This window comes from Spathaspora passalidarum (genome assembly GCF_000223485.1).
Source record: "Spathaspora passalidarum NRRL Y-27907 unplaced genomic scaffold SPAPAscaffold_7, whole genome shotgun sequence".
Lineage (NCBI taxonomy): Eukaryota > Fungi > Ascomycota > Pichiomycetes > Serinales > Debaryomycetaceae > Spathaspora > Spathaspora passalidarum.
Window position 1 is genome coordinate 727,636 of NW_006767431.1, and position 25,892 is coordinate 753,527.

Here is a 25,892-nt window from a genome sequence, read left to right on the forward strand (position 1 = left end):
CTTGACGACAGGGAAGTAGTTAGAAATGATAAGGCAAGTCAGGTCATGCATCCGAGCACCACGGAGTAGAATAAGCATTAATGCTAAAAGAAACTACTCTGATGGGGAAGCTCAAACTATGTCTCAAAAAGAGCTTCGGAATAAGGAGATCCAAGAAGCTTTGGCTTTAGAAGAGGAAGCATTTCAAAGATCCAAAGAAATCAGAGAATTAAAGTTCCAAACTGTGGAAATGATTTCCAGCTTGAATAAGACCCCTAGCACTTTAATAAACTCACGTTTGCAAAAGTTGCAACAAGATTTGGATAATTTGCCTGCGGATAAAGTCAAACAATTAGATGAAGAATTGCAAGAGTTTATGAATTCACAAGTAGCTTTACCAACAATTGATCTGATTAATAGACCTTGGGTTTCAAAAAATTCCAGTGACGATAGTTCTAGTAGATTGGTTCCAACCCAATCTAAGTTTGGTTCTTATCCTAATTTGAGAACTACTCCTGATTATAAAGGTTACTCTGATCAGGAATTATACCTTAGGCAATTAAATCATGCTCGACTTTGCGGTAAAGCTGGATCCAAACTAAGTAACGTATATCGTCCACATCATGACATTAGATACCCTCCTAGTGTCAACGATACCACTATTGCAAATTTGATGGCCGCCGGGTGTCACTTTGGTACTTCTAAGCAGTCATGGAGAGAAAGCACCCAACCATTCATTTATGGTGAGTATAATGGTATTCACTTGATTGACTTAAATGTAACCATCGAGAGACTCAAGTATGCTTGTAATGTCATCAAAGGGGTTGCTGAAAAAGGGGGTATCATTGTTTATGTTGGTACCCATAAGAATACATCTGTTCAAAATGCTTTGATTGCCGCCGCTAAGAAATCTAAAGGTTATTACGTTTCCAAAAGATGGATTCCAGGTATTATTTCCAATTTTATTGAAGTCACTGGACAAATTAAGAAGGAAATCATGGTTGAAGTTGACATGGAAGATAACTTAACTGGTAACAACGATTTGAGATTCCACGGAAAAGTATTGAAGCCTGATTTAGTTGTATTATTAAATCCTCTTGAAAACAGAAATTGTGTTAATGAATGTGCTGCTTCAAATATTCCGACTGTTGGTCTATGCGATACTGATATGGAGCCTTCATTATTAACTTATCCTATTCCATGTAATGATGACTCAATTAGAGCGGTGACTTTAATGTTAGGTATATTGTCAAGAGCTGCTGAAGACGGTATGAATGCAAGATTGAATGCCATCAATGAACATAAAGAAGCTCAAGCAGAGATCGCAAAAGCTATTAATTCTAGTGAAAAGGCTGCTATTCAATAAAGAGAAATATAATTACATGCATCTGTACATAGTTCGTATATTATAATTTAAAGAATATTTTAGACTATTTATTCAATAATTCATAAATGTCCCGCTACTATCTTTGCTTTCCTTGCTTGATTCTGATCTATCAATTGCATGTCTTAAAGACAAACCTTTTTCCTTAATTTCTTTAAGGAATGTCAATCGGTGCAATTTCTGCTCCTCTGTGAACCGTTTAGCTACAGCTTCATCAACACCGGACAGGAGTGTATTTGCCACATGTGATAAAAAGGCATCCTCATCAACTATAATATCATTGATATCGACCGTCTCGAATTCTTCACTTTCCTCAGATATTCCTCCCAGGTTAGTTTCGATCCGAGATAGTATTTGCTCAATCTTGCTCGAGATCAATAACTCATTGTTGATAAGATCTTCAGGAAGTTTCGTTGAAGAAGAATGCGAAAATGAATTCAAATAGTAGTCTAGTAGTTCATTCGAATTTATATATATCATTCAGGCCACAGCTCAATGATAGGTATTGCACAAATTCCTGAATGTAAGTTGAATTTTACGGATCTGGATCAAATTTGTTGGTCGTGCACAACTTACCAAACAATCAAAACATGGATTCTCGGCACAAGTTTGAAGTTCTATAACTCCATTTGGTTACCTCAGTATTGCATAGCACTGTCGAACTGAATATACGTCTACCTGGAGTATATACTTCAGAAAGAGAACATAATAAAGCAGGATTTCTAAAACGAGGAGAAAACTGTCTGAATTCCTTCGGCAACCAAAAATATGGACAATATTGGGAAAACTAGTAAGTAATCATTATTGGCCATGTGCTTTTATCGAAACATAGTATTCTAAAATCATATACAGACCATATCACAAATTAATATTTGTCTTAAACACTGGCCAGCCCAGTTAACTCATTAAACGATACATCGAAAGAAATTCAAAGTCGTATTCTATCTCTCTCTCGAAACGCCTCTTAGTATATCAGTAGTAGTAAGATCTTCCAATATATTGACTTATTCGACTTTACTCATACCTGACCAATATTGCGAGCTATTCTGCAACGAACAATCATCTTCTTTCACGTTTCCTTCAACTCTAAACCAGACCCCTATCTCTAGAAGCTTTGTACATACCAACAATTCTAACAGGTCTTTACAGCATTTGATAGATCCTGAATATGAATAGCAACTGCAAAATAATCAAAACAAAACAAAACAATTTTAATCGTAGTCAAACATTCAAATTCTAAGCCTGAATATGAATCGTGTGCCAGTAAAACTCTACATACACATCTATATCATCTCTCTATACATTTCCGTTCTTTATATATCAAAAATCCAAGAATCTCCGACCGGGTATAGGAAGACTCGAATTCAAATCTGTTTGACCACCACTATGCAATTCAAACCAGGAATTCAAACGTACTAGATGCCTCATGAACGCTACACAACTACATCCACTCACCTATAAATAGTAATTTCAATACTATATCTAAACAATTGACGAAGAAACTGGTATAGCAATAGCATTCGGGCGTGTAATTAAATTCAATTTTACCACTACGATACCATTCTACTCCATCTGAATTAAAAATATAACAAGATATCATTCTGTCTATTACATTCAGCTCTAACTCAGGATCCATGCTTATCCATCAACATATGTCGATTGTAACGATGAAGCCAGGGCGAACAAGAGTAAAACAAGATTACGATCCATCCTATAGTTCAAACCACAAAGATAAGTCATGGGACCGCACTAACCTATCTCAAATAATCTACACACAGCACAAACTAGTTTAGCAAATGACATAACTAACTAAGCTTCCACTACTCACAAGGCAAAAGAGCTGTTCAAACAACTATGATCAACTACACATCACCACCTCTAAATCACTCTGAACAACTAATTTCATGCTCCTTCTTAAAATCATAGTAGGATTTCTTTCCTCCTTATCTTGCGGTATCACAGACATTTAAATCCTATAAAACAAGAAACAACATAAAGAACCCACTAGTGAGAAGGATAACCGTCCTTTACCTGTTACCGAACCTTTAGGTTATAAATATCTGTAGAATTATACATACCGCTAGATAAACGTGAACAAATCATTCTTATTATCGAACTTTATGCCAACGAACCACAACATGAAATATTGCAAACAAATACACTCTCAAAGATCACAAAGAGCTACAGTTGTATCCAAGTACTAGAACATATCGCAACTAATGATATCCCCCTTTTTACTTGGTACAATCGATGTAAAGTTAATACGAGGCATTACTAATACTTCTCCCGCTGTACATCAATAAAAAAATAACTATGGAACTAAACTTACATTTACATCAATCTATAGTGTTAATCACATCCCTGTCCAAGATCTAAAGAGGTTCATGGAAACGTAACTTGAATCGCATTCACAACTTGAAACAAAGCAAAGAAATCACTTATAATAACATATGCTTCCAAGCTTTGGCGAGTGTGTAATATAAACCAAGTGTATTGATATCTTTGTAGTTCGATCAAAAAATTGCAATGCTGGAATAATCAAATATGTATTTGCTACCAGGTTGAAATCATTAGGGGTTAGCTACAATTTGTTCTCATACAGCTTTCGTTTTCGAAATAGGAAGCGTTCCAAACTTGAGTATACCATTACAGGATTATTCCTTCTTATCCATAGTCCATGTTAATTAAAATATACGTTGATAAAAGAAAGCTACCTAAGTCTTGACGCTTGCATAATGTAGTAAAACGAAAGCAATTAGTTCGTCATATTTTATGTACTATATTAAACTCGAAGCATTTTTATATCATTCGTTTGTAAGTTGTTACAATAATTCTCCTTTGAACTGCTATACATACAGGATACTTGATGGTTTTAGTATACTTCTTATTAATTGCACCCGGGGCTAGTTAGGAAGTCTAGTAAAGTATTCCAAGATAAGCTTTTAAAATGTTAGGGAAATGGAATAGTTTAATTTTAAGATAACTTGGTGTAGCAGAGAGTATATCAGACCATAATTAATTGATCATGCTAAAAGGTTATTATGTAGCAAGCACGTTTTATTTAAGCATGAAACATCGAAGAGTCTCTTTTAGAATGTAATATTTATGGTCAGAGACTTAGTTTTATTTTTGTTTACGATGTCCTTTCGCATAGGTAATCATTAAGCTTGAAGATAAGTATTCTAATAGGAACTAAATATACCATTTGAATATTGCAAAAACGACTGACTGAAGAGGTTTAGAACAAGAAAGTATTACTCTCAGCTCAGAGTTCGAGAACAATTTATAATTAGGGTTAATTATAGTCATTGTTAAAATGGAACTGCTTGTGTTTTACACGAAGTATAGTTATAAGCATTGGTGATAGATAGTTGTGCTTAGATCACCGTTAATTATTTGATGTATTAAGTATACATTTTGGAATGATTACTCTAAATGTTTTTGGTTATTACATTTAGTTGAGGAATCAAGAGTGATGTTACGTAGTTAATGGTTAAATGTGTGCTAGTTTCTCAAGCAGGGGTCTTCATTTTGAGTTCAATCGAGAGTGCAGTATTTGAATCTTTAAAACAACTACTGGTTGTCATATCAGATAAGTAGTTCTTCATAGCAAATTAAGTTATTGCATTTGCTTTATTTGTATCGTTCATTTATAGTGTTCATATGTTATTGGTGCACAATCATGTATTGTTTTGTAAAAGAAGGTTTGGTTCAACATATCTAGGGTGTTTGGGAAATTAGTGTAAGTTGTCATTTTAAGCAAACCGGGTTTCAAAATCGGAAGCTAATACTCGGTTAAGATAACTGATGTTGCTGGTTGTTGTACAGATTAGAATTGATGTGCCGTAGGTGTTTAATAAGTAGACCAGTGGGAAAGAAGAGCTTATTTATTTTGCAGCTAGGGAGTGGTATTTTTAGCGAATCTAGGTTGAATTAGACTAAGTACTGTTAGTGCTCAATGCGAGCTTTTGCAGTCATGAGTTTTTCTGCTTGTGTTTCAAGCTTAAATTTTATTATTACATATTAGAATCCCTGGATGGTTTATGAGGTAGTTAGTCAAGTTGATTGGAGTCTAGTTTTGTAGCTTATGTATATTAGCCTAATTGAGTAATTTTGGTTGAAATAGTTCAACGAGTTAAGTTCACTCTTGTTTCTCTATAGTATTAGTCAGTTATCGTATAGGGATTTGTTTTATTGGTTTCTTAGCTGAGATGTATTTGATTATTTCTAATTTTAAGTAATATGGCACCTCTCTATTTAACAGTTTGAGAATTTAAGCAATTTTGCAGACTATTTTAATCCAAAGCGGCTTCCACTAGATCTTGTTGGTGGTATAGAATCTACTACATTATCACACAGAAATGCTAATGTTGGACTACTTTGTGACGTATACTATATATTATTATACAATATAGAATTTTTTAGATGCAAGGGGAGATGTAAGAATAACCCCACAATATTCTCCTTCAGGCACTCTTTTGATCCAGGCAGTACTTCTTGAATAGTTATTATGAGGACATAGTTTCATGCAGAAGGTTTTCTTAAGCGTCATTATTGCATTATTTTATCATTTTGGATCTTCATTTGTTAAGTAATCTTCTTGCTCTTGAGTAATTTCTTTTGCTTCCCCTCCAATGTTTTGGACTAACTCTTCCACTATTTGTTGCAATTCTGCATTGCTGATATCACTTCCAATAATGCTAATTGTATTTATACGCCAATTCATGTGGGGGTAGCTTCCGAGTTTAACAACCTCTGTACCATATCGAGCATTACATCTGTCTTGAAGAGAAGATAAGAACGGAGCTAGTTCGCTTTCACTGGTTGTTGTTTGTACATACTTCCGTGTATAAGCGCTTGGTTTTATCCTTGATTTTAGGTAGGGCTCCATCTCATTGATTAATCTAGTAAATAACTGAGGTATACCTGGGAGGACATACACTTGCTCGTTCAAGGCAACTAGTGGAAACCACAAATCTTCCCCAACGAAGTACTTCTCAACCTTTGTCGACGATTGGTTTTTCTCTATTGGCAAAGTTGCCATTTTATAAAATGCTGATAATTGATCTGGTTTGAGTTTATCAAGGTGATCTCCTCTCACTCTATGCATTCTGTCTACAACTTCTTGATCAATGCCATAATCTAAATTGAAATAATCGGAAATAACCTTATAAGTGATATCGTCGTGAGTACTACCTAATCCCCCGGAGGTAACAACAAAATCAAGTTTATCTTGTTTGAGAAGAATATTTAAAGAATCTATTATATCTTTTTCGCTATCGCCACATACAATTGTTCGTTTCAATGGAATTGATAGGTTGTTAAAGCAATACCGGGCGAAATTGTAGGAGTTTGTGTCCAAGATTTTTCCATTCAAGATTTCATCACCGATTATCAAACACCCTGCAGTTCTAATTGGTTTGGTTTGTTGTGAATATTGTGCCATTTTAGAAATTGTGTGATAAAGTTTCGTCAAGGTTTTGACCTGATATTTCATTTGGGGAATAACCTATCTTGTGGGCTGACATGGAGTTTTTCGTACTATAGAAGCCATAGCAATCAGATTCTGTATTTGGGTGTCGCACGACCCCACCAGCCACTATCATAAGTTTGGACCAGTTTATTACTTCCAATAGGACATCCTCCAAATTTGATACTTAGTGTCTAAGCTGTTTTCTGTTTATATGGAAGATCTAAAACCATCAAGGTTAATAGCCATTGAAAACTACAGCTAGCAGAAGGTAAGAATACCTCAACAACTCTTTCGTTTTTCCTTCTAATTCCGGGTATTTTTGAGCTATTCACTTTGAGATCGAGTCTTTTGGCATAGAGCTAACAGTCATAGTGATTGCAAGTTAGATAGTGTTCATATATCAACTCTAGAATATTTTACTCATATGTCGATCTAGCCACTCACGTGAGCTTTCCTAATAAGGAACAATTTTTTTTCTCGTGTCCGAGAAACGGATGCTATCTAAATTCGCTCCAGCTATACCCCCACGTGGTTAACAATCAATTAATCTCGAGGATGTGTATTGTAGTACAATGTAGTAGTCATATAGAACAATAGTTTTACTTCAAAAGTTGTTACTTTGTAATCACCTAAGGAGTATTATAAAGACATTTTTGCCGTTTTGGATAATAAGCTTCCTGTCTTGTACTGCATATAAAGGTCTGTTGTTGCTTGGAATTCCAAAAGAAATTCAAAAAAACAATTTTTTTTTTCCAGTGACGACTAGCGTGAGCTCTCTTGCCTTCTCTCCCCTTTTTTTTTGTCTATTACAACTCTTGGTTCCAAAGAGCTTCCTTATTCAATACAACATTTTCATTACACTACCCTTTCAGCCGTTCATTTAGATTCAACCATCTATCACTTAGTACTAGTATTCCTTTTCTTTGCACTATCTGTTGCTAGTTCCTGATTAATATATATTACGATATATATTAGTAATCCTCCCCAATCATAGTTTTTAATTCGACTTCTTTTTAGATTTTATAAAAAAGGCGTTTAACAAATGGGAAATAGCCCGTCCAGAGACGACAATGATCCCCTACCGAAGTCCTCAACCAATTCATCATCATCAACAAGTGGAGGTTCAACTGGTAATACCGACTTAGAGTCTGATGAGAAAACTCGTCCTCCGCTATCGCAATCAAATCATCGTCCTAAACGATTAACGACTACTAATGAATCAGGTAAAGAGAGTAATCATAATGTTTCTACTTACTCTACTAGCCCTGCCATTAATATTGGTAACGTTACTGATCAAAAAAGTACTAAACAAAGTCACAACTATTTAGAGCTTCCAAAGAAGCAAAACAGAAAGCAAGGATTGCCGGGTTCACCAAACCTGGATTATGACTTGGATTTAGAAATTGGTATGTCCATGGCTATGCTCTTAAAAAGTCAACAAGATGAAGATAGTTACGGTCCCTCGTCATTCTCTTCTAATGAAAGCAAAAGCTCGCTGACATTATGTCTGTCTGGTAATAAGGATGAAGATACCCTGGTACTGTCGCTTAATTCATCCCCTTCTCTAGCCAATAAATTTTATCTCAAAGAAGAATCCAAAGAAACGGTTTCATTGAATAAGTTGGATGCAATTGCCGAGATGAACTCGTTGGAATCAACACCGGAGCCAAGAAGGGGTGTTTCTTCTTCGGTAAATGGTCTGGAAAGCATAGGTTTGTCTCATGAGAACTTGAAGAAACATAGTAAAGCAGGCTCAACCCGTCAATTAACAAAGAATGTATCATCAAGCTCGTCTAGTGTTTCCAACTCACCACCCATGGTTCATACATCTCGAAAGTTAGAAATCGACATTGATGAAATTATCGATCGTTTACTTAGGATTGGAATTAAAAAATCATCCAGTAAAAAAGATAAATTGCCAGTTGTGGAGCACGAAATAAAATATATTTTAAGCAAGAGTAGACTGATCTTTTTAGAGCAACCTACGTTGTTAAGGTTATCTCCCCCGGTCAAGGTTGTTGGAGATGTTCATGGGCAATTTCACGATTTAATTCGAATTTTCAATTGTTGTGGTTACCCTCCGTACTCAAACTATCTTTTCCTTGGTGACTATGTCGATCGTGGATATAAATCTTTAGAGACTATCTTATTGTTACTCTGTTATAAGATTAAGTATCCAGAAAATTTTTTCATGCTTCGTGGAAACCACGAGTCTGCAAATATAACCAAGATTTATGGTTTCTATGATGAATGCAAACGGAGATTGACCAACCGAAAGTTATGGAAGAACTTCATTGATGTGTTTAACACTCTTCCTATTGCTGCCACTATCAATGACAAGATCTTCTGTGTTCATGGGGGCCTCTCACCTGATCTTCAAGACCTCAAGAATATTGAGCAAATCAAGCGTCCTACCGATGTTCCTGATCGTGGTCTACTTGCTGATTTGCTTTGGTCCGATCCTGATCCATCAATCAAGAACTTCTCTCTCACCTGGCCGAAGAATGACAGAGGAGTGTCATACTGTTTTGGGCGTAAACATGTAGATTACTTCTGCCAACAGTTTAGAATGGACTTAGTTGTCAGGGGGCACATGGTTGTGGAAGATGGGTATGAATTCTTCAATAAGAGAAGGTTGGTGACAATATTCAGTGCACCAAATTATTGTGGAGAATTTAACAATTTTGGAGCCATTATGAGTGTGGACAAGAATCTCTACTGCTCGTTTGAGTTGATCAAACCAAACTGAGAAATATTCGTTTGTTGGTGAACATATTTTATGCATTATTTTTGTATCGTCTGTTCCTTCACATTAGTTGTGATAAGTATTATATTTGGCCTTGTAACATTGCCTATGGCTTAACGAGATTATGTTAATGAATGCTTTTTATTATACTATCAGTTATTTTTATACTATTATATACCTTTGTTTTTATATTATTGTATTTGCTAAACCAGAATTTCAACGTGGGTTGTAATGATTCTATGTAATGATATATATACATAGCAAATAAATAAACATTAAAATAAAATGAAATAGATCGGTGTCAACTAATCTTTCTTTCGCTTAAATACATTCAATGGATTGCCCATATTATTGAAAATCTTTCTGTATCTCATTAAATAATAAAGCAGCAAACAGGCACTGATGTTGAAAATAATGTATGCAACGAAAAAACCAACATTTCTCCATCTGTAGGAATATTTGGCTCTAATAGTCCATAAATATTGATCCGCGTTACTGAGACTGCAATATCCACATTGATTTGTAGCATTTTCATCAACAAGGTATCCACCATGGGCTTGTACGAATGGTCCAGCAAATTGTCCACATGTTTCACCAGCGGGTGGGTTGAAGAAAGACAACTCTTGGTCACTGCAATGGATTGGGCGACCATGAAGGAATGAAGTCACTAAATTTTGGATGAAATAGGTATAGGGTGATACCTTGTACATAAAAGTCCAAAATCCTGGCATAAGGGTCACTGGTTGGACTACACCTGAAAAGGATACAATAAATGAATAGAAGAAAGACACAAGAACAGCTGCACTTTCTAAGTCGGGAGCAATATAAAGAAGCATCAAACCAAAACTAGCAGCAAAACCTTGAAGGAAAATACCATGTGTAAAATAAAACATACCGGAATGAGATGGACTGGTGTCCACTTGAGTTGGGAAGTAGACTGAAACAAACATGATTGCTGCACCAATAAAAAGATAAGGTAATTCGTTAATGAATTGAGTAATGATTAACAAGGACCAGTGGTATGTATTTGAAAGCTTTTCTCTAACTTCAAACAATTCTCTACCAGCATAAGCCTTTTCTTGAATTTGATTAATGACAGGGGCAGAAACAACGACGGACAAGAAGGCACAGAACATACCATTTTGGGCACCAGCTCGTGTATGCTTCAATCCAAAGAAAGTGAACCCAATGAACAAACCGGAAATTGTCATTAAGAAAGTTTTAGCTGCAATATATTCAGGGTCTCTGAAGAAGGTCATTGCATTTCTATGCCAGACATATCTGAATTGATAGAAATATCCAGTGGCATACTTTCTTTGTAAATCTTTGCTATCTGAAGATGTATGGTTGGAGCTTTCAGCTTTGGCTAAAATCAATTGATCACGCTTGGCATCTGCTTCCCTCTTTTCGGGTGATTGGGTCCATATCTTAAACCAATCATACTCGGTCACGGCGGTAGCACCGGCTCCAATAGCTTCCAAAATATACTCAGCGGGGTTTTCATGATCATCACAAGTTCTTGCTCCATTTTTTTCAAAGTAACTCAAGATTGTTCTGGAACGAGGTCCAATGTCTCCAAAGTAAACTGTTTGTCCACCCTTTCTCAACAACAATAACCTGTCAAACTCCTCGAACAATGTAGCAGAAGGTTGATGGATTGTACAAAGAATAGACTGTCCAGCATTGGCCAAATCACGTAATAACTTAACAATAGCCCATGCTGATTGAGAATCTAAACCAGAGGTGGGCTCATCCAAGAACAACAACAATGTTGGTTTAGCAACCAACTCAACACCAATGGATAATTTCTTACGCTGTTCAACATTCAACCCATTACCCGGTCTTCCAACAACGGCATCGGCATAATCATTCATGTCCAAAACATCAATAATCTTTTCAACGTAATTCAACTTTTCTTCGTCGCTGACATCTTGAGGACGTCTTAATCTTGCTGCAAATTGTAATGACTCTCTCACAGTCACCTCAGTGACATGGATATCCTGTTGTTGAACATAACCAGTTCTACGACTGAATGACGAATCCAATGGCTTACCATTGACAAGCATATCTCCAGTAACAACCCCAAAGTCAATTCTTTGAGCCAATGTGTTTAACAACGTAGTTTTACCAGCACCAGATTCTCCCATCAATGCTGTTAAAGTTCCAGGGACACAGAATCCACTAACTTGGTCCAACAATTTTCTTTCAGCACCGTCATATGGAATCACATAGTCGACATCCTTCCAAACAAATATATCGTCAACTTTCAAATCATCTAAATCAGAATCATTGGCTTGCCCAGGAACCTTTTCAAGATCACCAACAGCAGGACCACCTTCTAAATCACGCTGTTGTTTGTCAGATGCGTTAGCTAAATGATCAGGGACCTTTCCTCTTAAGTATAACAACTTGTCACCACCACCACTGATTGGTTTCACGTACTCTGTTCCCAAAGCATTGATAGCAAGGAAGAAAAATAAGAACCCGAATAAAATCCCCAAATTTCTCCAAACATGAGAAAACTCGTATGTAAAGGCAATTCTCAAGTATTGGTCACCCAAAACCCAACTTTGACCTGGAACAGATCCAATGAATGAACAAACCTGTTCCCCAGGACCCAAATTTTCAAATCCTGGACCCGATGGAGTAAGGTATTGACCAGCACATTCCATGTGTCTACCATGGAATTCACTTGCAATAATAGCTTCGAATGCGTAAAGCACAGGGTTAATATAGGAAATCCATTTGAACCAAGGGTGCATTGAAGGACGTTGAATCATAAAGGATGAATACATCAACGAAGCAAGAACCATCACACCAGCAAATGCGTTAGCAGCAGAAATAGTCTTATTCAATGAAGCAATTGCTTGGAAAAAACTACCCATAGTTAGATGCAACATGATGATAAACAAATAAGCGATAAAGAACTTCCCAGCATCTCTTGCTAAGTTGGATAAAAAGTAAAGGATAATGACAAACATGGTGTTAATAAGAATACTCAAGGGAATAGAAATAATGAAATTACCCAAAGCATCAGCAGATGGATGGTACAATGTGTAGTTTTTATGTTTCATCAAAATAGGTCTGGCACCAAAGGAGGCAGAAATTTCCGCCAACCCCATTAACGACATATAAAGGACGGCAAAGAAAATAACACCACCACGACTGAAAGCTCCGGAAACGTCATCTGGAGTATTGTAATAAAGTGAACCTATGATAAATGCTTGAGCAACAGCGGCCAATATAAGGGTAATAGTGTATGCTTTATCACCCCATGTTCTGTCAAATGTTCTCATGGTACATAATTTTAATTGTTCAAAGAATGACACAGTATAAATTGAGTTTAATCTAGCTCCCTTCAGCTTTTCTTGCTTCAAGGACTCGTAGTAGTTCTTACGGGTTTCATCTTCATTGGTTTCTGCATTGTATTCGTCAATATCGTTAATGAGTTGTTTATATTCAGGAGACTTTAACCAATATGCTTCAAATTCTTCAGCAGTTTGTGGAACTTTGTTTTCATAGCCTTGTCTTGGGTATCTTCCAATTGGATCAGTGACGGCGGTCAAAAATTCAGCAGTAGTTTGTCTTTGAGGACATTCCCAACCCATATTTTCAAAATATCTCTTAGCCTTATCTCTAGGACCAAAGTAAATTTGCTTACCATGATACAACACTGTAACCTTGTCAAACTTTTCATAAATGTTTTCACCTGCTTGGTAAATAGTGATAAAGGCAGTGGTACGTAATAACTTGGTAGAGGTTCTGATAGCTTGGGTAAATTCTAATGCTGTGGATGCATCCAATCCTCTAGTGGCATTATCCCAACAGTACAAGGAACCACTACAAGCCAATGCTTCAGCAATGGAAACCCTCTTTCTTTCACCTCCAGAAACACCTCTGACGAAATCATTACCAACCTTGGTATGGAATGTATGTTTCAAACCAAAGACTGTGGCCAAGATAATCTTTTGAGCTTCAATAAATTGACTTCTGCTAACTCCATTAATTCTAAGGTTAGGAGTCTTACAACTAAGGGCAAATGTAAGCGTCTGATCAACAGTTAAATGAGGGAAATGACAGTCCAATTCAGGGTTATAGATCAAGTCATTCTTAAACGACTTCAACATTTCGCTTTGGTGAATACCGTCATAGAGTACTTCACCTTCCACACCTTTATACAAATCGAAATCGGTACCGGAAATAGCTTTCAAAAAAGTGGTACAACCAGCACCTGGTCTTCCTAAAACCAAAACCATTTCACCTGGTCTAGCAAACCCATTCAAATTATGTAAGAGATTTCTATTAGGAGTTCTGATCTTTGCCATAATCCCTTGAACAGCACCAACTGGACCCTTCAAAATATCCAAAGCAGTAGGTACAACAGCAAATGATTCATCGATACCGTAAACATTCAAATCCCTGATGGTGATACCACTACTACGCATCTTGATACCTTGCTTCTTGGCGAAATAACTAAAGTTGGCTAAGATCTTTCCCAAATTGAACTCATCCAACTGTAACAGGAATTCACCATCCTTATGGGAAATTTGACGAGAAATTTCTCTGGAAAGAGTATTCAACTTGTCATCATAGTCTTTTTGGTGCATGGAGGTAATGGTACGGATAAGACTCATACGTCTGCTTTCATCGTCATGTTCATCATAATCGTCCTCAGGTTCAAATACACTCTTTACGGGTCTGAACTCTTCGAGTGATTGAATATCACTTGTGATAGATAACCTCAGTGACAGCGAAGACATTTTTTCACTGGTTCTGTAATTAACTATTTGGTTTGTTCAAAAATATGTCTATTTGCTTTTAAGAACAAAACTCGTGGTATAAATATTCGTAAGTAAATACAGCTCATTGAACAATAATAAACACCACATATTTTTTAACCTGCATGGTGTCGGCTTTTGTCCGATGTTTTTTTCGGCGATGGCTGAACTTGGCAACTTTGGATTACTAAGAATTACTAAAGCAAAATCAAGATTTCATTTAGGTGGAGATGTGTTATTTGTGCTATTTGTGCTACAAGTGGAATACAGAGGAGATAAAGATCCGCACAGCCCTCTGATACCTGAACACGGAATATCGTAACCGTGTTATCTCCGTCCTCTAGTTTTGCAAATAGAAAACCTTATTACACTGATATTTCTTTTTTTTTGTTAAGAACACACTATCTCCGATGATAACATACAGCCACTTAATTGTGGAGAGGGGATGTTAAAGCAATGCTATACCAGTGGTACTTTACTAGTTAATTAGAGTATTAGTTAGGATATGTTAATTGAAAATTCGTATCTAGTGTAACTTAGTTCGGGTCTAGAGACTAAAACGGTCGGATCGGATGCTTCTAGACGGGGTTCTTTTTTTTCTAATTCCGATTATCGGTACTTATTTCCGTCTTAACTATGAAGAAAAAAACATAGAATAAATCCGCATTCAGCGACGAACCTTGTTTCGTAAACGGGTACTAAGTGGTGGTCGATCAGATCCTTTAAGAACAAGCGGGCGGCTCCCTTTAGAGGTTCGCAGAGTATCTAGCTAATGAGGGGTAAGTGTTGAAGCTTCTGTGAAACATTTCCGGGAGGGTTTCCTCATTGCCAGAAAGATAAAATTCATCGTGAACTGTGGTTGCAAAATCACAAAATCTAAATACCAATATGATTCGTGATTCTAGACCTTGGAAACCTTTATAATTTCTTTTTCTCTAATCGAAGGGGGATGGTTGAAAAGACCTCGTGCCTCTATTGTATGACGTTTTGTATTGCACAGTAGTACTCCAACCAGCTTTGTGATTTTATGTAGGATTACTAATCTGGACTACGAAAAATAAAACAGCAACAATCCTAATCCCTTGGCATTTTTCTACATAATCCAGTTTTTATGAACGCAATAGCAAAATGTGCTAGCAATATAGTATATGGATCTAAATCCACGATGCAGTATATATGCTGGACTTACCCTTATATAATGTAAGTGGTACTAGGAAAAAAGGAATTAGCAATTGGTTATTCAACCTTTTGATACGAACGTGTAATTTCATTGCATCTAAACTATGAGCTGCTCCGATTTACTTTAATATAGGCTTCATGTGGTCATTAATTGTGTATCAGTTGCCGGTGAAACTTGATCTGGTCTGATTTTGCATGAACAATTTTGCAGATTTTTTGCGCAATATTTACAACATTTTAATACAAACTCTATTATACGAAATAAGTAAAGATTCATTAAACTCACAGATACAATTGATGCCTGATACGGAGATAGTCGCACAGTCAACAATTTTCGAATGTGTCTTTAAAGAGTAAGATCTTTATCACAAGCACATTAACCTACGTGTCAAAAATTGTACTCTAATAATTACATTAATTTTGATGAAGCACGGCTTCTATATATATATATATGGAACGAAATGTATACCCAGTATACTTTTTTTTATAATATTTACCCAATAATCCGCTTATAAACCCAATTAATCCTATAATAAGTGGATTTTACCTAAATCCTAAAATAGGATAGAAGAACTTCTCTTATATTTTTCAGTCTTCAAATTTTCTCTTGAGATGTCTAGATGAAGCATTATCGTATTTGTACTCGTCGTCACAATCATTAATTTCTTCATCTTCATCCTCACTATCATAGTAATCACTTTCTTCATCAAAGACAATGTCTTCAGTGTCATCTCCGTTTTCAAATTCTTCGTCATCATCATCATCATCTTCAAACTCATCTTCCTTTTCTGCCACGGGAGTCTTCAAATAATGAACCAATTTTTCTTCACTTAATTTAGTATTTTTCCCCATCAATTCAATCAATTGTACATAATACAAATTAAGAACATCCTTAGCATATTTAATTTGTGAATAATTTCCAGCATTTTCACCTTCCTGACTGAGTCTTCCTGGGATACATCTCCAATCAATACGATTCAAGAAATCCAATTCCAAACAATTCAATTCTCCAATATTGACCCCACCAACCTTTGCATAATGATCATTAGTGTAAAAGAAATCTTCCATAGATTTCTGGGCAACCATGGAGGCAACAAGGAGAAATCTATGCACAGTCCATGAATTTAATGTGAAATAGGGTTGATATTGATGTGAAAGTAAATCTATATAGTAAATGGTGGTTAAAAGTGTTGCTGGATTAAAGTTATTGAATTTCGTCAAACGTGTGAGATATGTGTGTGTGGAAATAGATGGCGGAGTTCGGGAATGGTATCTAGTGAGGAGGTTGTTTTTAGATGTGCTGGAACTGGTGGTGGATGATGATGATGATGATGGTGGATTTGAAATTGATGTTGGTACTGACTTGTCATTCAAGGTTATTAAAGAATGAAACATTCTTGATATTAAATTTATTATGTCATCTATAGGACAGTCCATGAAATCCTCAGGAAGAAATTTCTCAGATATTTCTGGTGTTATTTGTTGTGGAAGTTCCTTCTTCACTTGAGGTACTATTTTTGGAGATGGTTCGACCTTTGCCGGAGCAGCCCTGGACACATTTGGTGCTATTTTAAGGTACTGACTGAAATACTGTTTATAGTTCTTATTATGATAATGATTAATTTGTTGTAAACGTACATTTGTTGTCTTTATAGGTACCAAATATTTTTGATAAATGTCCAACAGTTTTATTTTTCGATACTTATCAAGGGAACTAAAGTATATGCGATGGTCTCGGGTGACAGATCTGACATTTGGTGAGTTGATATATTGTGCAAGGAAGGGATCGGTTGAAGTATTAGGTGAACTCTTTTTACTTTGGGAACTTGTTGGGCTTTGTAACGAAGAATGGTTATTACCATTGCTGTTAGGGTTTGGAGACCCCACAAGAGACAAGGATCCATGTGTCGGACTCATTTTGGGGGTTGTCTGTGTTGAAGTAGCAGACATTTTAGGTGACAAAGTATCGAATATTATATCATTCGGTAATGGGAACGAAGACGTAATGGCATGTAATAAACTCATCTAGAAAAGTTTTTTTATGCCTCAATTTTCCACGGTTTTATGATTTTTTTTTTTGGTGTCGAGACAATAACCGTTTTACGACAAAAGAAAGTATAAGCGACAATGAGGTGTTCTCAGTAAAATGTAAACGGTAAATTCCAAATTGGTGATGATGATGATTCTTGTTCAGTTAGGGTATCCAGAAGTAATTAGGAATGTACTAGATAGATTGTTATGGTTGCTAGTTTCTGTATAGTTGGTTGCGATTGCTGTATGGAATAATGGTGGTGAAAAATTATACCCCAAATTGTCAGAAAATATGTTTATACCCTGTAGTGAGGTGGATATGATCTACTCGGGATGATGAATGACCTTTATCTAAATGAAAGATCCAACGCTCTTGATTGGAAAAGTCCAGAAGAAGTGTTCTTTTGCTTTGCTTTGTTTTCTTTAGTTTCCTTTCTTTTTATTGTTTGTCTAATTTATAAATTTGGTTGTAAAATATTAAGCTTGATCAAAAAGCTTGGCTAGAATATATATGTGCTATATAAAAGCTATATCAACCTTACCGAGGTTTAAATTAGTCCGAAGAAAACAAAAGTCTGGAGTATATATTGCTGAATCTGAGTCAGAGTGGTGAGACGAGGGGGGGGGGGACTCATATGGGTATATATAAACAAATAATTAGTATTTTGGCGGAAAACATGGAGTAAAGTTGAAAATGCCACTCGGAGCTATCCTGCAGGAACTCCTGCGTGTCCCAATTACAATATAAACGTGGGTCACACTAAAAATGGATGATCATCATATTTCATTCTGCCACGTGTAAGCCCACACACGGGCGGCGTCATTATATGCAGGCAAACTACCCGATTGGGAATAAGCGCATAGTAAAATTTCTCTTTATTGTTGGAAAAAGCCATAGTCGTGGAATTGACCTTTGACACATCCAATTCCGCAATCGCCAAGAAGATGGGGCGTGGTAAGTTTCAGGGCACAACTCTTCAGCTACGATTTCCATTACCCACATGGTTACATCAAAGATGGAATTCGTTACTAAGTCCATCTAGACATTCATGTTCATGCAATGGTCGTTGAGCTTGCAACATATTCTAATTTAGAGGACACGTCAATCTTATTGTATATTGGTGAGCAACAATAAGCATTAATTATAACCCCACTCACCCCACTTTCTATTATTGCTTTTTAATTTTATGCCACAAGTATTTTGAGTCAATACAAATAAGGAACATCTTCTTTAATTTCAGTATAACCACAAAAGTTCATTATCATTAGCATTTTTAAATTAAGTTTATTCAGAAGCCTTCATTTATGAAATTGTACTTCGGATTAATTGGTTGTATCAATAAACTTTAATTTTTAATAAAAAAAATAAAATAAATTAGACATCAAAACTAGTTGCAAAAATTTTCGACCTAATTTCGCGACAATCAGAACAAAGAAAACGTGCCCCTTGTTCCAAGTGCCAAAGACATTGTTAAGAACAATTAATTTATCTCATTGATGTCGTAAGACACTTTGACGTTTTATGACACTGACTCAAAAGTAAACAACAATGCAAATGTATTTACAGGCGGAAGCTCCCCGAAGGGCTTCGATTAATCTCGCAATTATTCTTATCAAACATCAAACAAGTGTTAAATTAACCCACGCGACATTCTTACTCTAGTTGCATATCTCCATTGTTTGGCCAGAGCCTCATGCACGGAGTGAAAAAAAAAAAACAACAAAGTTGTGAGAAAATGCTTTATCTGTTTTGATCGGCACCAACAGGAATACTCCCGGATGTCTCAGAGTTGAAAACCAACCTCATACGGCAAAACAATTACCCTAGACAAACTTTGCCCTTGTTGGTACCAATAATTATATATTTACTAAACCATTTTCAAATCCAGTGCCTTTCTTGAAAATGTCAAACTTCAAAGAGCAACAATTTGGGAGTAGCAACCATAAAGAAAAGTATTGCTATCGCCTGGTGCTTTCCAAAAATACACTTTCAAGAACATACCATTTCACTTCTATAACTCGATACTAGTGTAAATGTTTCCTATTTTGCTTGATAATTCCTACATAGTAAGTTTTTTAATTCCGTAATTTTTTTTGGCCATTATTACCAATTCATTCTTTAAGATCTTTTACGAGGGAAGGATCAGTTCACGTGACCACATCTTCAAAAATTTTGGCTTGACGTCAGAAAAGGTAAACAAAAAAAAAAAAAGCCAACTACTAAAAACCTTTCCCCAGTATATGAATAGAGTTCACGGCGAATCAAAAGCGACATGTCTTATTTGGAAGAAGGTAAGTTTGAATAACATAATCTATCAAATACCTAATTGAAAATACTAACTAGCTAATAGGATTCGATCCTAAGAAACTCAAGGTTGCTGAGTTGAGAAATATTCTCAATCGACATGGAGTAGAGTATGCCTCCAATGCCAGAAAGACACAACTAGTAGAGCTATTTCAAGATAACATAACAACCAAAAGAGATGAGTTAATAAAGGAGTTAAATGTGAAAGGAAGTGATGAAGGAATTGTTCTGGTTGATTTAGATTCTAGTACTACTGCTGAAGAAAATAGCGGCGGCAATATGGACGAGGCTGGGGGTGCAGTGGTACTTGAGAAAATAGAAGATTCAAGGCAAGAAGTTTTTTCACCTAATTCAGTTAAAATTCCAAATTTTTCTCCAACAACAAAGACTTCTCCAAAAGTATCATCAGAAACTAAAAAGAGAAAACTTGAAGAAGACGAAGATAAACCAGATGCAAGTGTTGAAGAAGAAACACCACTGAAGAAAATTCCAAAACGCTTGAAACCTATTAAGCATGAAATACCCAAAAGAACCATCTTTGATGATACTGAAAGTGATATTGACATGGAAGTGTTTCCTAAGGTTAGCCCAGCTACAACCAAGCATGAAAAACGCACGCCAAAATCATCATCAAAAGCCACTCCAAACAGTTCCAAGGGTTCCCATAATATCAGTCCAAAGACCACTCCTTCTAAAGTGAGCAAACCTTCCTCCAAAAAGACAACTCCTCACAAAGCATCTTCTTCAAAATCAGCCAATACTTCTGTTAATGAATCATTCCAATCTATAGCTGAAGAAGAACATCATTTTGACCAGGAATTGTCAAAAATAAAAGAGAAAGCCGCTTCTCCATCTGCTGACGAAGTGGAATTTGCAAAGCTGTTGGGAATTACCATTGAAGGATTTCAACCACCACAACCTCCATTTGCAGAACCAGCATCCCATTTGGTGTTTGAATCAGAACCATTACCACGTCCTGTTGCAGCTGAAGCTGCAGCAGTGGAAAAGATTTCTACACCCAAACTTCAAAGAATTATCTCTGTAAGTTCTGACAAGCTGTCTACTAGAAAGTCAACCCCAAAATCAAACAAATCCACACCTTCTAAAGTTTCTATTCAGGAAACACCAAAGAAATCCCCTGTGTTTGATAGATCATTCTTGACACCCAAACCTAGATTGATTCCTATTCTGACAAAAGATACGGATGAGTCCGATGATGATGATGACGACGACGACGAAGAAGAAGAAAAGACAGAAGTACAGAAAGTAGTAGTAGAAGAAAAGCAAGGAAAAGTACAAACTACAACCACCAGTGAGTTACCAGAGTTATCTCAAGAACATTCACAGAGCCTCTCTCGCAGATCTTTAACTCAGGCATTAATGACATTCTTTATCTGGGCAATAATTGTTGCAAGTGGACTTTTCTTTTATTGGTATATAGAGCAACTGTACATGGTGGGTTACTGTGGCCAAGAAATTCACAACGAGACCTTTGGCAATATCGAAAATCCTATTTTGCGTCAAGTTGGTAAATTTCTTGATGATAACGCTAAACCTAGTTGTGTTCCATGTCCACCTCATGGTAGATGCTTCCCCAACTTAGAATTGGCATGCTATGAGGACTTTATCGAATATAGACCTTGGAACAACTTTATTAAACCTGGAAATAAGAAATGTATTCCTGATACCAAGAAGGCAGAAAAGTTGGAGATTATGATGGAAGTTGCATTAGACTTGATTCGAAGCAAGAATGCACAAGTACAATGCGGAAGAGGTGTTGATGACTTTGAAAGTGGAATTAGTGTACAAGATTTGCATGATTTGCTTTTAGAGATGAAAGCTCCGTATATCACATTGGAAGAATTTGAAGAATTATGGGAAAGATCAGTAGTTGAATTGGAAAAAGAACCTGAAATTATTGTAAGGCAAGTATGAACTTTTATTACTCATTTGTGATTATCATAGAATTTATGTTACTAACTTTTGTTTCTAGAAGAAATCTCCAAATTTCCCAAAAGAATTCTCTAACATTAACGACTCGAACAGTCACGAAGAAACGGACAAAGTTCTTCGATCAACGTCCTTATCGAACATTAGCTTGAATTGCCAGATTTCCAACAGTTTAATGGGTGGATTAGCTCAATACAAACCTCACCTATTTATTTGCACTGCTTTATTCATTTTATTCAAGTATGTACAATACCAGTATAACCAGTATCGATTGCAATTACTAAAAGTAGACATTCTCCATCGAGAAGTGGTGAGCAAGTTGGTGAATCAGATGAAACAGTTCCAATCAGGGGAAGCTGGATTTGGGTATATTGGAGCTAATCAATTACGGGATTTGATTTTAGCTCTGGAGGATAATTTGAAGCTGAGAATTAAATTGTGGGGATTGGTGAGTGAAAAGGTTGAGAAAAATACCAATGTCAAAGTGGAAGTAATTGAACACCATGGAGAGATGATGAAAATTTGGAAATGGATTGGTGTTTAAGATACAGTCTTATATTTCCATAGACATACCTGGTAATTCAAAATATCGCTATAATGAACAACTTTGTAGATTATATAGATGTAAATATATCATAATTTATTTTTTTTAAAAAAAATCCTAGCATATCCCTATAATTGTATCGGACAGGTCTACAGTAGGAATTGATCGTGCCGTTTGAATAGCAATTTTCCAACTGAATAGTTCAGTATATATTTGGTATTTTATATACTCCACCTAATTTTAAATTCTCTAATGAAGCAGCATTATTCATAAAAGGGATAGGTTAGCCTCTAGGTAACAATATCTAACTCGCAATAGTACTATCTAAAAACAACCAAATTGGTTACTTGAATCTTGTAAATTTTGCTTCAAAACTTGATCAAATTCTTGTTTTGAATACTGATACAATGCATGGCCTTCTTGGTATTTTTCTTCAATAGTATTCAATAAAATTTGTACCAATTTATAGGTTGATTCATTAAACCTTAACAATTTCGATTTTTCAAAAACTTGCAACACAAAATTCACATCCAACTTTAAATTAACCAAACCCAAGGAACTAACTTCAAAATTTCTTATATTATCCAAGATATTCTTTAACAAGTTTAACTGTAATTCATTAATTATATCAATAAATATTTCAACCACAGTCAAAGGTTTTAATTTATTTATCAATTTAACAAAATGAATTAAAATTTCGTAAATAAATCCATCAACTTTTAATTTCTTGGCTTGCTTAGAACTCTTAAAGAAAAGATTGACCCTTGAACTAATGTATAATTTTTCATTATTCAAAATATCTTCAATAATTGTAAGATTCGCCTTGTCGATATCGACAAACAATTTCAAATTTTGTTTCAGTAAATCCTTGTCGAACAATTCATCAAATCTGCGTAATAATTTCGGATAAATTTCTCTTGATAATTTATCCAAATTATTCATTGTTAATATTTTAAATGTGTCAACTGTAGATATAGTTCTCTCTATGTGATATTTCTTCATTATTGAATCAACTAAAATTGTTAAACTTCTCATGAACTGAATTTCAATACTAACAAGGATTCTTTTACCTGGATAAACACTTACTATCTGGAATTCAGACTTTTCTTTAGCAAAAATTAAATTTGAAATTTGGCTGACCATGTAAGTTTGGTAGTATTGAATAATATTGACAAGGTTGGTAGTGGTACTTTGTTCTCCCTTTTCGCATTTCCAATCTTCAATATCATAAAATTGGGTAACATCATTTATCCAAACTGAACATATAGCTTCAATTATCTTTTGGTTTATATTTGTTGATGATGTTTTTAAACTTTTTATAACCTTGTTAGTGTCAGGATATTTACTTGCATTCCCAATTTTACCAATAAATTCACCAAACTTAGTAAGTAATCTATTGACTTTCAAGTTAGCTTTTGTTAAGTAATAGACCGTGGAAAGTGAGTTCGCATAATATGGAACAAATTGCTTATATACTCTTGGTGATAATTCAATAGCAGTATTAGCTTCTGTTGTTTCTTCCTTGACACTATCAAATAAAGTAACCAACAATAATACAACTTGATTAATCACTTCGACATAGGCGTCTCTTATCTTACCATCGGAGTCAATGGTATTATAATGTAGATAATTATTCAAAATCTTTTGTAAAGTATTGATCAATGTGGTATCCAAATATTCCATGAAATTCAATAACACTAACCAAGTTTCATTAATTAAAGAATAATCTAACGAATCAGAACTATCAAATATTTCCTCATTAGGTATAATATGATTGTATTTTTCGGCAATGTAATTTATATGGGAACCAATTTGTCTGTCTTGTTTTAATCCGCTTATATAATCAAGTAATTTCTCTTGATGTAATAAGAACTTGTTATCAAATTTATTAATATGATATTCAAAATCTTTATTAATCATATTAAGTTGGTTGGATATAAAATCTGCAATTGGATGAGAAGCACTTGTATCCAATTCATTTAATTTCATCAAATTGTCAATTATACTGATGATTTTATTCCTTTCATCAGTATTTGTTCTAGAGACAATATCAGTGTCCAACGACAACAATTCCTTGATTAATTTTTGACGATATTGCAAAGTGATTGAATCAATTGGGCTGAAGACCTTACTAACAGTAGAATGTTTCAACAGAATATCTGCATCAATTTCCTTGACAGCTTCTGAAGTCTTTGCTTGGTTAAGTTTGTCTTCTCTTTCCTTTTGAAGATTGGTATAAAACTTGTTCTTCTCTACCAAAAACTTGTTGTAATTTGTAAGAAACTTTTCATTGTCATTTAGAGATAAGGCTTCAATTAAAACACTCGGTAAATCAAAGAAAAACAGATTTTCTTTAACGATTTCAATCATCTTCATTAACTTAACTTCTTTAGCCTTTAGTTCAGATATTGGTCTAATCATTAATGAAGTTGTTGTATTCATATTATTTATAGCCAGATCCAATTCAGAACACAAGTCCTGTTGTACATCAAGACGTTGCTTAGTTGGATTAAATACTTTGGATGATTCCTTATCCGCTTGGGCTTTTGATTTTTGTTGTTTAAATTCAACCAAAACATCATCAATCGACTTCTTTGAATTGATTACTTTTAAAAAGTTATCATCAATAGCCCGTTTTAATTCGGATGTATGTGAATGAATATCAGTTTCAAGAAGAGCCAACGCATGTGTTAATTCTTCTATGGGAGTATCTTTGTGGATAGTTGTAAGATACTTTTGACTATTGAACGTTTGACTACTAATTAAGTAGTTGTATACCAAAGGGTCATTCTTACTGGAGATAATGTGTTTATCAAGTAATTCACTAACAATATTACTATTGGGTCCCTTTAATGGATCTTGTAAATCAAAGCTTCTACTAGTGGTGGATTGTTCACCTATTAATTGTTTCAACAAGTTAAATTGATCTTCTTTACTCCAGGTGCTAGTAACTTCATCAGGATCAAGATCAGCAAGTGGATTATAATTCAATTGATCCTTGTTGGTTAGATGTAAGGTATTTACACCATAATATCGTTTAATCTCTTCTTCTGTGGGTCTGATATTCATGGTGTCGTTGTTGACGTGCTGAATAGAAAGTGTTGTCAAAAGTTGGGATTGTTTTTTTTTTTTTTGACCACAGTTTACCTGGTATATCAACATAAACAAATAGATGCTACCTTTAATGTTTATGTAAGTTTTTATGGATGGGTCATTAATAAGACCAATTGGGTTGATTGATTTGTTCCAAGAGATCAAATTTAATAGGTTTGCTTACATTCAAGCTCCCAATAACTAAGGTTCTAGTATAGGAAGATTAATTTGGTGAAGGTCATACCTAGGATACCTTTCACCAAAATAAATCTGATTTTTAGCCAAAGTATTTTCTGTATGTTTAGGTTATTTGTAGGCCATGATTTTAGTATCATTAAGGGGTCAATTCTGGGTCTGGAGGGCTCTAATGCGGACATAGGATAATTTCACCCCATGGGAACTTGCGGAAGGCAAATGGAATCAATACACC

At 35.3% G+C, this 25,892-nt stretch overlaps 8 protein-coding genes across 8 annotated transcripts; 3 read left to right on the forward strand and 5 right to left on the reverse strand. All coding sequences in view use genetic code 12, as the record gives it.

Annotated features, from left to right (window-relative positions):
* Positions 1-6: 6 nt before the first annotated feature.
* Positions 7-2,533, forward strand: SPAPADRAFT_63428 (mitochondrial 37S ribosomal protein uS2m; the record flags this gene model as incomplete). The annotated part of the gene is made up of 1 exon (XM_007377494.1): positions 7-2,533. One exon carries the CDS (start codon positions 119-121, stop codon positions 1,343-1,345), a length of 1,227 nt encoding a protein of 408 aa, XP_007377556.1.
* Positions 1,418-1,843, reverse strand: SPAPADRAFT_52658 (uncharacterized protein; the record flags this gene model as incomplete). The annotated part of the gene is made up of 1 exon (XM_007377495.1): positions 1,418-1,843. One exon carries the CDS (start codon positions 1,841-1,843, stop codon positions 1,418-1,420), a length of 426 nt encoding a protein of 141 aa, XP_007377557.1.
* Positions 2,534-5,721: 3,188 nt separating the features above from the next.
* On the reverse strand, positions 5,722-7,213 carry SPAPADRAFT_63429 (uncharacterized protein; the record flags this gene model as incomplete). The annotated part of the gene is made up of 1 exon (XM_007377496.1): positions 5,722-7,213. A coding segment is annotated over one exon (583 nt), but the record flags the coding sequence as incomplete, so codon positions are not given.
* A 466-nt stretch (positions 7,214-7,679) lies between these two features.
* SAL6 (Sal6p) lies at positions 7,680-9,882 on the forward strand (the record flags this gene model as incomplete). The annotated part of the gene is made up of 1 exon (XM_007377497.1): positions 7,680-9,882. The coding sequence occupies one exon, from the start codon at positions 8,476-8,478 to the stop codon at positions 9,583-9,585; it is 1,110 nt and encodes a 369-aa protein (XP_007377559.1).
* A 5-nt stretch (positions 9,883-9,887) lies between these two features.
* Positions 9,888-14,342, reverse strand: SNQ2 (ATP-binding cassette transporter; the record flags this gene model as incomplete). Its single annotated transcript, XM_007377498.1, has 1 exon — positions 9,888-14,342. One exon carries the CDS (start codon positions 14,340-14,342, stop codon positions 9,888-9,890), a length of 4,455 nt encoding a protein of 1,484 aa, XP_007377560.1.
* Positions 14,343-15,937: 1,595 nt separating this feature from the next.
* SPAPADRAFT_68669 (uncharacterized protein) lies at positions 15,938-17,594 on the reverse strand (the record flags this gene model as incomplete). The annotated part of the gene is made up of 1 exon (XM_007377499.1): positions 15,938-17,594. One exon carries the CDS (start codon positions 17,562-17,564, stop codon positions 16,128-16,130), a length of 1,437 nt encoding a protein of 478 aa, XP_007377561.1.
* A 2,326-nt stretch (positions 17,595-19,920) lies between these two features.
* Positions 19,921-22,369, forward strand: SPAPADRAFT_143881 (uncharacterized protein; the record flags this gene model as incomplete). The annotated part of the gene is made up of 3 exons (XM_007377500.1): positions 19,921-20,823; positions 20,995-21,804; positions 21,872-22,369. Coding segments are annotated over 3 exons (2,211 nt in total), but the record flags the coding sequence as incomplete, so codon positions are not given.
* A 55-nt stretch (positions 22,370-22,424) lies between these two features.
* On the reverse strand, positions 22,425-25,438 carry SEC5 (exocyst subunit; the record flags this gene model as incomplete). Its single annotated transcript, XM_007377501.1, has 2 exons — positions 22,425-25,266; positions 25,306-25,438. 2 exons carry the CDS (start codon positions 25,436-25,438, stop codon positions 22,694-22,696), a joined length of 2,706 nt encoding a protein of 901 aa, XP_007377563.1.
* Between the last annotated feature and the right edge of the window lie 454 nt (positions 25,439-25,892).